This window comes from Trichinella spiralis (genome assembly GCF_000181795.1).
Source record: "Trichinella spiralis strain ISS 195 chromosome Unknown Scfld1557, whole genome shotgun sequence".
Classification (NCBI taxonomy): Eukaryota; Metazoa; Nematoda; class Enoplea; order Trichinellida; family Trichinellidae; genus Trichinella; species Trichinella spiralis.
In genome coordinates, this window is record NW_003528496.1 from 1,068,538 (window position 1) to 1,082,028 (window position 13,491).

At 38.8% G+C, this 13,491-nt stretch overlaps 6 protein-coding genes across 6 annotated transcripts; 3 read left to right on the top strand and 3 right to left on the bottom strand.

Annotated features, from left to right (window-relative positions):
• Positions 1–826: 826 nt before the first annotated feature.
• Positions 827–1,144, top strand: Tsp_04792 (hypothetical protein). The gene has a single exon (XM_003369329.1). The coding sequence runs from the start codon at positions 827–829 to the stop codon at positions 1,142–1,144; it is 318 nt and encodes a 105-aa protein (XP_003369377.1).
• A 116-nt stretch (positions 1,145–1,260) lies between these two features.
• Positions 1,261–2,444, bottom strand: Tsp_04793 (conserved hypothetical protein). Its single transcript, XM_003369330.1, has 6 exons — positions 2,376–2,444; positions 2,184–2,269; positions 1,896–1,995; positions 1,687–1,781; positions 1,578–1,617; positions 1,261–1,458 (listed from the first exon to the last, which is right to left on the bottom strand). Exons 1-6 carry the CDS (start codon positions 2,442–2,444, stop codon positions 1,261–1,263), a joined length of 588 nt encoding a protein of 195 aa, XP_003369378.1.
• An 870-nt stretch (positions 2,445–3,314) lies between these two features.
• Tsp_04794 (reverse transcriptase family protein) lies at positions 3,315–4,410 on the top strand. Its single transcript, XM_003369331.1, has 3 exons — positions 3,315–3,476; positions 3,587–3,776; positions 3,992–4,410. Exons 1-3 carry the CDS (start codon positions 3,315–3,317, stop codon positions 4,408–4,410), a joined length of 771 nt encoding a protein of 256 aa, XP_003369379.1.
• Positions 4,411–5,516: 1,106 nt separating this feature from the next.
• On the top strand, positions 5,517–7,022 carry Tsp_04795 (hypothetical protein). The gene is made up of 6 exons (XM_003369332.1): positions 5,517–5,582; positions 6,288–6,314; positions 6,383–6,478; positions 6,515–6,583; positions 6,634–6,720; positions 6,795–7,022. Exons 1-6 carry the CDS (start codon positions 5,517–5,519, stop codon positions 7,020–7,022), a joined length of 573 nt encoding a protein of 190 aa, XP_003369380.1.
• Positions 7,023–8,747: 1,725 nt separating this feature from the next.
• On the bottom strand, positions 8,748–9,252 carry Tsp_04796 (reverse transcriptase family protein). Its single transcript, XM_003369333.1, has 2 exons — positions 8,899–9,252; positions 8,748–8,864 (listed from the first exon to the last, which is right to left on the bottom strand). Exons 1-2 carry the CDS (start codon positions 9,250–9,252, stop codon positions 8,748–8,750), a joined length of 471 nt encoding a protein of 156 aa, XP_003369381.1.
• Positions 9,253–9,650: 398 nt separating this feature from the next.
• Tsp_04797 (conserved hypothetical protein) lies at positions 9,651–11,798 on the bottom strand. Its single transcript, XM_003369334.1, has 5 exons — positions 11,305–11,798; positions 10,765–11,086; positions 10,057–10,647; positions 9,777–9,996; positions 9,651–9,709 (listed from the first exon to the last, which is right to left on the bottom strand). The coding sequence occupies exons 1-5, from the start codon at positions 11,796–11,798 to the stop codon at positions 9,651–9,653; spliced, it is 1,686 nt and encodes a 561-aa protein (XP_003369382.1).
• Positions 11,799–13,491: the final 1,693 nt, after the last annotated feature.

The window sequence follows — 13,491 nt, forward strand, 5'->3', positions numbered from 1 at the left end:
CTCCATCAGATGAATTTTGAAGCTTAGACACACCCACACGCACGACAGTTCAATTTAGCGTAGCTAGGATTTATTTTCTTCACAGAAAGAAATTTCCAAAAACTTCAAAAGTCTTTATAAGCACCAAGCAACATGGCATACTGTATTATAAAAAGTTGTGCTTGAACTTTTGTCAACGCAATTTTAACCAGTGTTAACAAAGGATAGAAAAAATGCTATTGACAGGTTTATTTAGTGTCAGAGTTCGTCGATCTTTGACTTTTCAAAAAAAAGAAATTAAATAAAGAAAGACAACACTTGCATACAAGAAGAGAAATTTCAAGGTTGCACTAAAGATCATGCCGTGACATACGCGTTCATTTTTATTCTTCTTCGTTTTTTTGAAGATGACTTATTATTTTATAAATTACTCCAAAAAATGAACTAATAATAACATAGCGTCATTCAAATATTGTTAATTTTCTTACTTTTTAAACATCGTTTGACAATATTACATATAATTGTTTTTTAAAAATACAATCATAAAAATATCCCAACGGATCATTAGAATCAATATTTAATTCCATGATTAGCTTGCTTTTAAAAATTCAAAATAACTGAACATACTATAATAAATTAGAAGTTAACAGTAGAAACAAAAGAAAGAAAAGCAGGTGCAAAAAGAAAATTATTAATCTCTTTTTATTACAGTTTGACAAACATTACAAATACAAATGTCGAATGAAATTATGTTGCAAAATCATCAATCGCTAGGATAGCATTTCTTCTCATGCGGAAACTTAGTTTATGTATTGTTCACAATTTGAAAAGAGAACAATATACCTGCATGTATAGTCATAGAACCGCTGAAATGAACCAGAACAAAAATGATTCAAATACAAATTCATTCAACATTCACATATGCCCTTACAGCATTATTCTGTTAGCAGTAGATCTGTGTACGGCATCTCCGCTTGTAAGCAATTCAGCTTTCTCGACATCCGCAGAATTATGTGCGAAACTGGGTATTTCGTCTTTTTTGATGAATTCATTTTATCATTGTTGTGGCTTTGAATATCCTGTGGAGTACTATGAGCATGGAAAACGTCTTGCGGTATGCATCAGCCAACAATTCAACGCTCGCACTCGCCATCTCTCAATATAGGAAGGTTAACGATGAATTATTAGCGTTATCGAAAAGCGCGCGAAAGAAGCACAGAAGGACAGAGAAAGCTTTCTTGCAGCTTTCATTACAGGAACTAACTGACACCTCCATCTTGTTTATGCGGGCGGACTTGGATATACATTGTTCTGATGTTCGCTTGCGATTTCACTCAAAATTAGCGGAAATGGATGAGTATCTTCTATCTGTGGGTTGATGTAAGGAAGGTCTGGCCGTCGGGGGGTCCGAGATACGCACACCTGATCACCATCAAACGGATATCCTTCCTCAAAATTCAACAACGCTTCTACAACTTTCTGCAAACGAGTCGTCTTCTTTGCAAGGCTGAATCGCAGAAACGCAATTTCGTGCATCGTGCAAATTGCCGCCGTTGTGTACGCTGCGTCTCAGATGACCAGAATGTAAACGACAGAACTGTTCGCCGTCGAGTTTGGCGAAATCTGTTTGTATTCAGGCTAAAAGTCAAATCATTTTCATTCTGATAGGTCGTTGGTTTCAGCTACTTTCATTGATCTCTGATTGACTGAGAGACGTTTATTAAATGTTTAGAAGCTCGACACACATTGACCGAATCGAACCCCACAGCTTCGTTTCCTGCATCCTGGTACCATATCAGAAACTTTACATAGACTTCATGATTTTTAATTTATCTTCAATTTGTAGCGGTAGCTTGAGGAACATTTTTCATCAAGGTTCATACAAAATATATCTCATTCTTGGACAGAAAGAGAACCGGCCAGCGAAGATGACTCATGAAAGCCCCGATTTTGGCTTCGCCTGCTTTTCCATTCTTGTTTGAATTTTCATGGCTTCCGTAAATTAGTGAAATCAATCTAAAAAAGAATTGAATTATTTTCATTTCATTTTCCAGGAATTTACTGTCGTGAAATGAAAAGAGAAAAACATTTAACAAAAAAACTGAAATTTTTACAGCCCATTTACAAAAAATCAAATCACATTAAAATTATGTTAAACTATTTTACATTTATATTATAGGAAAGAATCCATAAAAGTTTTAAACAAGTTGGCCACAGCCACAAAGTAGAGAAACTCTCTAGTAAAGCTATTCAAAACAACAACAACAAGACAAATAACAATAATAAACTGCTGAAAATAAGAAAACAACTTACACAATAGTTGAACATTTCAGAAACCTTTGACATATGGAGTGCTCTTCAAAAACACAAAAAAATCACAGATGAAAGCTTTTTACGCTTACACAACTTTTCTTTGGTAACATTTTTTGTTCGCTTAGTCCACGAGATTTCTGTGGTATTAGCATTCGTAAAATATGTATTCATTGCATGCCAGTATAACCGTAACAGTACAAAACCTAAATAATATACATCGTAGGAAAAACCAGCTACATAATGCTGCACATAAGTACACGTACATGCACATCTTCCTGATCTTCAAGATCGAGATAAAGTACTGTAAACAACTGTATTCAATTTATAAATGAATAAAAAAATTAAAATTAAACAAAGGATATAATTAAAATAATAAGCTTTCTTTCCAAGGAACACTTAACACTGTTTAGTCTGCTTTTTAAGTGAACATTTTTGTTAGCAACAAAATTCCCGTCGCTTTCTCGCAAGAGAACTGCATATATTTCAGACTGTAGAACTGGATTGTGGCTAACCGAACGCACTCGTTTTGCGTTCACACCCAATCGCTTGTCTGCAAAACTAAGTCTAATAACTGTACTATTTACTCAGTGTTCTGAACTCATCTGCTAAAATTCCACAACAATTGGCTGTTTGCAGATAGGATGTACGGTGATTCATAAGTAATTTGCTTATGACTTGTATCCTTTTATTAGTGTATATTTGTAATTTCAGATGACGAGAACATCGGATATGAACTACCGTATACCGGCTGATACCTGAAGATCAGTAGTAGCTGGTGGTGACGTAACTAGTGTTGGTTTTTGCACCTCTGGAAAGCAGTTTGCTAATCTTCTCTTTCTGTGACATGGTTGTCACTGTCATTGTTCACGCCGTTCTTACTTTTTTGTAGTTTTATGTGCTATATTTACTCTTCCATAAACAGTTATTTTATATATTACGTATCATTGTTCACACGTAATGCGTAACGCGCTCATCTACATACGTGTGCTCTGAATTTAATAGAAAACCGCTGGAAGCAAAGGATGACAAATTACAAATGGGGTCCTGTCCCAGAACGACATACTGCCACGTTAATAGACGATGTGAACGACGACAAAGTACTGAAAACATACCTGAAGGAGATTTTCATCCCGCTGAAATCAGATATGTCATCTCCCGACTGGACGATCGTCTACCCATTGGAGGTGATAATAGTTCCCGATACCAACTGTGAAGAAACTGTCCACCGACTCTGACAGGGGACGGTTGTGAAGAAAGTTCGACTAAGCCCTCCCTGTCTGAAGATGTATTTCAGCAAAAGCATCCAGCCACGCTTGAAGCCAGATTAGAGAAAGTAGAAGAATACTGTATGCGACCGGTGGGAAACCAGCCCACACGCGAACGTCTTCTGTCGTTGAGACTTCTGGATGGAAGCTCACGTAAGGCGGATGATCCATTAGCATTAGCGACCGAGGTAGTCATCGACGATACGCCGATTACGCAAGGTGGGATACGGGGATTCTCCATTTAATTTTTGCTCGATTCAGAGGCTGCTATTTGAACCATATCCAAAGATGTTTTGGGATAAGTTGGACATCAGTGATCAGGACGACGTAGGACTAACTTATTGATTACTTGTGACGATATGCAGGAAGGGAGGGACCTCAACGCGCGCGAAGCAGTTTCTGTCCTGGTGGTATTCGGTAGTTGAAAACACCAGCTACCATTCGTGGTCGCAGAATATCTCTCTTTTCTGGGAATTCTTGTTGTGAACTTCTTCATGTGGAAGAAAAGTCGCTGAATATGGTGAAACCTACCAAGATGGTTGTATGGGTGGAAATAGCTAGACGGCACGGACCTCATGGCGAGATGAGATGCGGAGGTACCGTACACATAACCGCCAATGTGACAACGACAGTAATAACAATGCGAGAGTTAACAGCAACGAACTGCAAAGACGACACCCGTGAAAAGATAGCCGGTCTGTTGCGACAGTATGTTGAGACCACCTCAATGTCAGACGGTGATCTAGGTCGCAGTAGCATCAGACATAACAGGTTGAGGAAATTTGTCGAAAGTGTGAAACCCATCAAAAAGGCGCTGAGTAGACTGTCGATTCAAGAAGAAGAGACAGAATGAAGAGAAATGCAAAGTATGATGGAATGAGGCCTGATCGAAGCAGCTAATTTACGTTGGTCCTATCCTGTGGTACTCGCGAAAATGAAGGATGGTATCTCGCGGTTCTGCATCGACTACCAGAAATTTAACGAAGTTGCTAATTCTACATATGGAAGCCACAACAAGCGACCAGCCAGGATGTTCGAAAGGACTCTGAAAATGGAACTGGACCACTAAAAGTGACGTGCGTCAGCGAGCTGGCGTAGAACAGATCGCCAAAAAGATTGGTACGACAAACACGCCACAGGCACGATGTTCATAGCAGGTGACCGAGTCTGGCTGAAAGTTCCGCAGATTTCCAAATTATGTCAGAATCCATATCCGGTTGCACATACCGTGTACAGCAGTGCAGAAGACAGAAAAAGGTGGTTCCATACATGACGGTGGTGCGTTTTTTGAGAGCACTGCGGCGGTTCATCTCTCAGAGCGGTCGTCTTAAGTTGCTGCAATCGGATAACTTCCGGACGTTCCATTCGGCGAGCCGGTTATGGAAGCTGCTGTTTAACAACCGCAATTGGAAAGTGGTTCAGGATCAGCTGGCCAAATAAGGATTGTGATCTTGTGATCTTTGATGCTGGTGTTTAAGTTCATTTGTTATCGAGTCTGCTATATTCTGAGGCACAATAAATAAACTTGCTGTTAATGAAATAAGTGCATTTGTTTTCTTGTAATGAACGACCTTCAGCTTACCTGTGACTCGATTTGAACTGCGCGCATTGACGCAAAGTGTAATCTACAGTCCACTGCTAGTTGGCGTATTTTTGTCGCCAAGATTTTGCTTGGATCTCTGGGCTCTTACTTTCTCTGTTGTTTTCTGTGGTATATTTACTCTTCAGTAAACAGTTATCTTACATATTACGTCTCCTTGTTAACATCTAATGCTTAACACGCGCTGATCTACATCAAAGCGCCTCGAAGATAATAGAAAACCGCTTGAAGCAAAGGTTGACACGTTACATTAGCTAATAATTCTGATAAGTGATTGGGCAAATCACTCGTGCATTTGATTTGCTATTATGCTTTAATCATTGATTGAATAATTAATCTTTATCAACTTTTCTCCAAATATGGGAAGTACTGCCATTAAATTAAATTACGGTTTGGTCGCTGATAGGTTGTACGGCGATTCATCGGTAATTGGCTAATGAGTTATGTTATTCTATTATTTACCCAGTTTCAATCACTAATTGGTCAAATAACTTATGGCATTTGATTAGCCACTCAACTTTGATCATTTATTGGATGATTGTTCTCCATGAAAGTTTTCCCAAATATGGGTGCTTCCCCATTAAATTTGGACATAAATAATCGCATTTCTCAATTTTGAAAACAAAGTTCTTCTTTATATATAATGTAGATTAGTGATAGCTTACTTTTATGCGTGAAAGGAATTACAGTTATTCTGAAGTATGGTCATGATTAGTATTTAACTTCCTTACATTTGTTAAGAATTTTCTGTGCATATTTTTAATCCCAAAATTTAAAAAGATGTTTCACTTTCCATGAATGTCTCAATAAAGAAGTGATACGGCAATATTGGTGATTAAAAATAAGTATTTTTTACATTTTTACATTCACTGTTCAAATAATGACCTGCTTTTGTAATTTTGTTTCTTCATGTCTGTGCTAATCAGCAGACTGCTTTGCACAGAAACATTTCTGCTTTTCGCTACAATCGCTTCCGAATTAGACAAATATATAGCATACAATTTCATCTTACAACAGCAGTCAATCAACAACAAACAACAATCAATAATAATCAACAACAAACATTCGAACTATACTACAACATATACAATGGACAAAAATGAACTATACAATAATAATGAATATTGCAGAAGTGCTGTAATCGTGCAAGTGCAGAAGTATGATAAGATACAGCACTTGAAAAATGTTCTGTAGTGATTTCATTACGATGTAATCTGTATGTAAGCGCAGCTACCAGTCGCTGCTGGTCTCTGTAAGCTGCGCTACCTCTTATGAAGACTCTTCCCCGCGTAAAGCTATAATCTATTTGCTGCGCCATCGTGTCAGTTTTACCCTGTTCATCGATGATCAATTGTAGAAACTGATAAAACCCCATGTGGTGCTTTCGTGCTCCTTTGTTCATGCGGCGGTGTCAACCTTCCAGATGGTTGTTGGTCCACACTGCCACACTATGGACATTCAAAAGCAAAATTTTAGGAGCCGGAAGCCTTTCCCGCTGGAATTACTGGAACAATGCTTCTTCCACTTGACCTGATGTCACATTTTAAGATTTCGAATCCCACGGTTACAATGCTAAGGCCATTAGCATTTTTACTTTTTGCTTCACTTCCTGATTATGAATATAATCATTTCTTAAGCCAAGTCAGCCACTGCACGGCTTGGCAAAAGTGGAAGAAGCAACCTTGCACCCAGATGTTGGGAAAGTTCCCTTGAATGGCCGCGATCAAGGCTGTTTCAAAATCGCAAACAAATTTCGCCGGATTAAGTTGGAGGCCAAGTTCTTCCGCTTTGGAATGGAGCACTTCAAATATCCGGCTATACGCGAGGAGATCTCTCCAAATCGTCATACTATGTACGACCCGTAGCAGTTTACCCCTCATGAACAGATGAAGATATTAGTATGGGAGAATCTTAACCCATTCAAACCTGCATTTTTTTCTGTGGAGCAATGTTTTTTTTAATACGCAATTTGATCACGTTATGGTGTGTGTATAAAAATTCTAAAAGGAATTATTGTTGCGATAATATTATTGTCATTTTAAAGTGATACAGTGGGCCTCAAAGGGGTACACGTTTCTATAACTAAATGTGAATACGTTTATTGTTCTTATGTACTCAGGCATGCAATAATTGGAAAACAAATAATTAGTTATAAAATTCTGTAAAGCAGTTTATGTTGCAACTTAGGCATAGGTAAACACTGCATTTATTGCACAGGCACGTCGCTAATTTAGAACACAGTCTGCATCTTCTTCGCGTTTGAGTGATTTCTGGCCAGTGGCTACTTTGGTCCTTTGCTACTTCTCTTGAGACGTCAGTTGGTCGTCTTCCCAATCATCTTGATGTAAGGGGTGGTGGCGTTGGAGATGATGCACGAAAATGGCTTCTGAAAGTTGCAATAAGCTTGTTCACAAGACACAAGGACTGACTATCGTGGCAAGTGAAGCTTAGTAGGTCCATTGTGCCTGTGCATGTTCCAGGCATCTCTTTGCTGCCTCTCTTATACAGTTGCCATGCATTTGTCATGGCAGTGTTGATGATCCAAAAAAATGCGACGGGTCCATTTTCAGCTTTTGTGTTCGATGCGGTATAGAGCAGCAAGCATGATGTTCAAGTCTATGCCGCCCATATTCATGTTGTAATTTTTTGTAATGTTTGGGATTTCAAGTCCATTACTTTTCGCTGTCTGCCATCCCATCTTTTCACAGTTAATTTTGGTTTTATACCAAGATATGTCGATGTCGCTGTGACGCGTCTGTTATCATACCAAGCAACTGCGATGATGGGGTAGACCCGATTTCCCCCTGACTCCGCCTACTTTTTCGCAGTAAAATTTCATTCGTTGCTGCTCTGACGCGTGCCTGTAAATTTCATTTGTTGTCACTTCTTTGCATTTTATTTGTCAAATATTATTTCATTCTATTTGTTAAATTTTGTTTCATTTTATTTGTTAAATTTTATTTCATTTTATTTGTCAATTTTCATTTCATTCTATTTGTGAAATTTTATTTAATTTTATTTGTCAAATTTCATTTCATTCTATTTGTCAAATTTTATTCCTAACCTTTTGACTATTTTATTGTAATTCTGTTGTTCTCAAAAACAGGAAAGTAAGAGAATGAAATTACTATGAAAAAATAAGAAAAACAAAACAAAACAATACAATACAATACAATACAGACTGAAGCAAAATGGCGGTTTTTATACTGTATTAATGTAAATATCACTTATGGAAGAATTCGGCAGTATTTTTGTTTCCATGTTCATTGCAATGTTCTGAATTTCACATACCAAATTACATTTTACATTTTACATATAGTTAAATGCGTAGGTCATGGTTTTATTTATTTGAGAAGACATTAATCAAACTATTTTTACATAGCACGGAATCTCCTGATCTATCGTATTTATACCGCTTTATTCAGCAGTACAAAGTATAACAGTATAATACAAAACACCAATATAACAATATAATACAATACAAAACAAACAAACAATATAATAAAACAAAACATCATACAATAGAAAAGCAATTAAAAACTGTACAAGATTAAATGAAAATAATGCAGTTGTACAAAAAAGGCTGGCACTCAGTAATGGTACGCCACAGCTCTTAGAAACTGCTCCAGTGTACGCGTACCGCCATTGTATTCTGCAGTCAACGCTGCTATGCGTTGCTGCAGTTCTTCATATTTCTTATTTTTTATCTGTAAATCACTGGCGGTAACGCCTGATGATCACTGTTGTCACTTGTTGAAACAACGTTTCCGTTGATCCCTGCTCATCGATCAGCAACTGGAGCAGTTCATAAAAGCCGAGGTGTCGCTTCCCCGCAAGTCGGTTCATTTTGAAGTGCCAGCCTTCCAAATCATTGTTCGTACGAATATTTACATTATATACATTCCACATCGGCAGTCTGTCAGGGAGCATCCATTCCACTCTGAAGTAATTGAACAAGGCTGCTATTGAACCCGTAGCATCTCTGCCAAGCAGCTCCACGGCAACAGGTACATCATGAGGCGGCAAAAAAGCCGTTGCCAGCAACATTTTGACTTTATTCTTCGTTGCCGCTTCATTGATGTAGCTGGTTTGCATCCCAAAATCCGTCACCTTCCGCAGAACTGCTTGGCAGAAATGGAAATAACAGCCTTGTATGTTGACCCCCGGAAATGTCCCCTGCAGTGCAGGGATCAGGGCGCTCTCAAAATCGCAAATTACTGCTTGCGGCTGTAGGACCACCCCCAATGCTGCCGCCTTTAAAATTAAATTATCGAAAATTTCACGATACGTAGAGAGATCTTTATGGACGGTTAAACAATAAACAAGTGGCAATAAAAACATGTATGGTGAACATCTGCTGGTACCATTCTGGAACTATTTTGAAAGTTCCATCCATGGATCAGACAGAATGCTCAGATAAAATTGATAGATTTTCTTCTGTACAAAATATTAAAATAGAATTATGTACATTATTATATAATAAAAAACGGCGATCAGACTTCGTCATTCGCCACTGGGGTGGAATCTCCAGCTGCTGGCGAGTTGGCGAAGTCTTGGAAATTTTAGTGCCCGTTTTCTGTACATTGCCGTTTTAACACTTTTAAAGGTTGGAAACTGACCAGCAGTTTCCAAATCAGCAGATGCACTGCTTGCTTCTTCGTGGTATATTTGCGGGACGGTCTTCATTTCCTCCGCAGCCCGTCGCTTGAGAACAGCTTTTTTCTCCATTTTATAAAGGATGTCATTGTCAGGGATGCAATCATCTGCATGAGGATTACAATCCAAGACTGCGTCCACATCCAAGTTCGTGTGGATTGAACCCCGGCATCCTTTTTTAACCTACATGATGAACTTGAACTGAATGAACAGAAATGAGATATTAGATAAAATATTAATTACCCGACGGCAAACCCACTGTTTATCTTGCATGTTCGTACGTTTCAAATTGTAAACTCTTCCTTCATGTACTAAATTACAATTGGGCAGATATTGCTTGAGCTTGTGCTTTCCTTTGTAAGCAATAATTTGTTCATCCACACATTGCATTTCTTCATTTTTGGTTTCCACGCAACATTTCCCGAACATTTCAAGCAACGGTCGAATCTTACAAAGCCGATCATAATTTGGATCATCTCTGTCCAGTATAGTTTGCAAGTTATCATTGAAATGCAGATAACGCATTGTTTCTATAAAACGGTTACGAGTCAACCAATTTGCGATACTGTTAACACGAAAATTTGCTGACCAGTACATCTGATATCTGGACATCGGAATTATTCCCATTTTTACCAGGGTACCAACAAAAAGCTCAATATCGTGCCTTGAGAAATGAACTCGCAGGTTGTTGTTCTGAACAGCGTAGGTAGTTGACTGATCGACTATATATTGGAACATTTCATCCGTAAAATATTTTTTGAAATACATGAGTGGAGATCCAATTTCAGTCACAGTTCTTTCATCACTTTCAAAACGACGTTTACAAGAAATATTCTGCACAGTTAAAGGTCCCATCCCCGCACCAGCAGTTACTCTGAGCCAGCAGCCACGGATCGGTGGCAAATATCAATATATCATTGGTCGGCGAATGATACATTAAAAATTGCTCACCGGATTTTGTTTTTGTGTGCTCAGCAGTGAGCTGCAGCTCCAGCCGATTTGCCCATCCTTCCATCCATCCAGGCGTGGATACCTCCTGGCCTGACGGTTGTACACTGTGTGCAACACCTGGTCCCACGTTGGAAAATATGCGGCAGTGTCTAGGCTGGTGAAGGCATTACTTGCGAACTCATCGTAAATCTCCATCACCCGTCTCGGATCTTCTGGCGCGAGACGTCCTAACTTGTCAAGCTGCTCGTGATGGTAGACTGCGTGGGGGTTTACTGCCTTTATAGCTGATGTATTGGGTTGGTTCTCACTCAGAAGGTTTATCCTGGTTTGGATGAATTAAAAGATGGTGACGCTTAGAACACTCTTCTGTTCTGCACTTCACTTTTGATTTGCAGGATGCCAGTGGATGGCCTCTCCTTAGGCATAAGATAATCTCAGCCTCTTCACGTTCATTATTCTCTCTTTAGGATTCATGCAAATAAACTTAGAACCGTTTTCTATAGCATGATCCTCCCCGCAAATAAGGCAAGCTTTTCTTACCGTAGCTTGTAATACGGCTGTAGTATACTGTTCTCGTGGAACAGTCTTCCTGCTGGATAGAAATGGAAAAACTCTTTTCTCTCCTTGGAAACGTTGATACTTTTCGACTTCGTAATTCTGTCATCAGGAATGACAGGAAGACATACATATCTTTCTGACGGTTTGGATTTTGGCGTTTCCATTCCACAGAAATTTCTCTTGGTAATCGAGATCAACGCGGCTTGATACACTACAGGTGGAGTGTTTAACGTTTCCAGACCACGTATATTTATCTCCATATCACTAACAAATTTCTCCAGCCGTTTCAAATCCCACTGATTCGTTATTATTGGTAAGTTCTGCAGACTCTTCAAGTGTTCTTCAATAAGGAGTTGCGAATCACCATATTTCTCATTTAAAATAATTAATGCAGTTTTATAATTAACCGCATTCAGAATCAATCCCCGAAAAGCAGTTTCTGCATCCCAGATAACAACAATCGTAAATAATTGCATTTCTCAATCGACGGCAAAGTTGGATTGGAATTGATCGTTGCCTCAAATTCATCGTAAAACCGTTGCCAATCGTGGTACTCACCATTGAACTTCTTTATCTCTAACTTTGGAAGTCGCACGTTTGAGCTTCCAGCTTGAGAAATTGGCATAGACTCTGTAGATTTGCACTCTTGCACCATAAGTTCACGATCTCTTTTTCCACCTAGAATTTTAACTCTGTTATGTCGACAGATACAACTTCTCATTCTTCAGTATAAAGATCAATCTCTTTCTGGTCCATAGTATTATCGAGCAGCTTAGTGATAATTTCCTCATATCTAGACCATGTGTCCATAAGCTTTGCGAAACAAATCTGTCTCGTCTCAGCATTACCATCTAAAGCTGCTTCCATGTTGTCCATGGCAACCTTGAGCAGCTCTTCGTTAGTTCAAATTGTCCATAGTTGACAATCTTCTAACTGTTTCTAACTACGATACTGCGTTGCAGACTAGCTATCACCACTTGAGAAGTATCTGGCTCTTCAAATCCAGACTCCTTGTTCCCGGCTCGTAGCACCAAAAAATGTGTAATATCGCAGGGAACAATACTACACACTTTTAATAACTAACAATCAGTTTCCAGTACTGACTGTAGCTCTTCGCGCCTTATTCGTCCACGTGACGAATTACGCTTTCTCTGGTTTTTTGTTTAATTGTGATAACTACTGCGTCCAAGCAAATATCGGTCCGCACAAATATACTGCACTCAGCAATAACGACAATCAGAGAGAAACAGTTTTTCTCAACGAACTCAACAACAACAACGCTCAAGCAGAATCGCTTTGCAAGAGGCGGTTGACTACTGCCAACTTCTTCGTTGATTTTACCACTCTTCGCAGCTTATCAGACTCGTCGCAATGAACAATGCAATCAGCGCCGTTGCGTTCGAGTAAACAAGTTATTTATAGCATCTAAAAATAGCTACTAAATGTTCAAATAAGCATTCTAGTTTCTAACATATATGTTAGAAACGCAAGTTTCCCGCAAATCCGCGAGGCCCATGCAAGGTTGCATGACGTCCGTATATAAGTCAAGCCCGCCGACGAGGACGGCAGGGACGCCATTAAAGGATGATTTCAGGGGTCATTTTCTCGCTTACTCTAGTATTAGTAATACCGGAATCCATTTCCGCGTCCATTTTCTGTTCATTGCCGTCCAGTCCAGAAAGCCGTATCTATCACAATTTCAGCAGGCAAATTTTGGATGATGATGTCTGATATTTGATTCATCAGCTTCTTGTAATTACTCATTACAAAAGGCAAACAAATACTGTATTCCATAGAATGTCCACTAACAGTTGTTTCGCTCATCAGCTAATAACACGCGTACGCAAAGCCCTGAACTCGGACGCAAGACAAAAAGGAATATAAACAATTTGACGGAATTAAAATTCCATTTTTAAATAATCATTTTGAAACAACATTTAGTTTTCATTTTTCATTTTATCTACAACTGAAGATCAACTTTGATTGATAATTCTTGTGGCACCAATGCTTTTTGTTGATGTTGACAGAAGATTATTAATCACAGCACAAATGCTGACATCAAACAATGCGATATCCACTGCAAAGTAAATTTGAAGCAGCTTCAAGCGCTTTTCTGCTTGGTTGGTGCTGTTCATTGCTTTCTTTCTGCTTTCGAAGTGCTTCACTTTT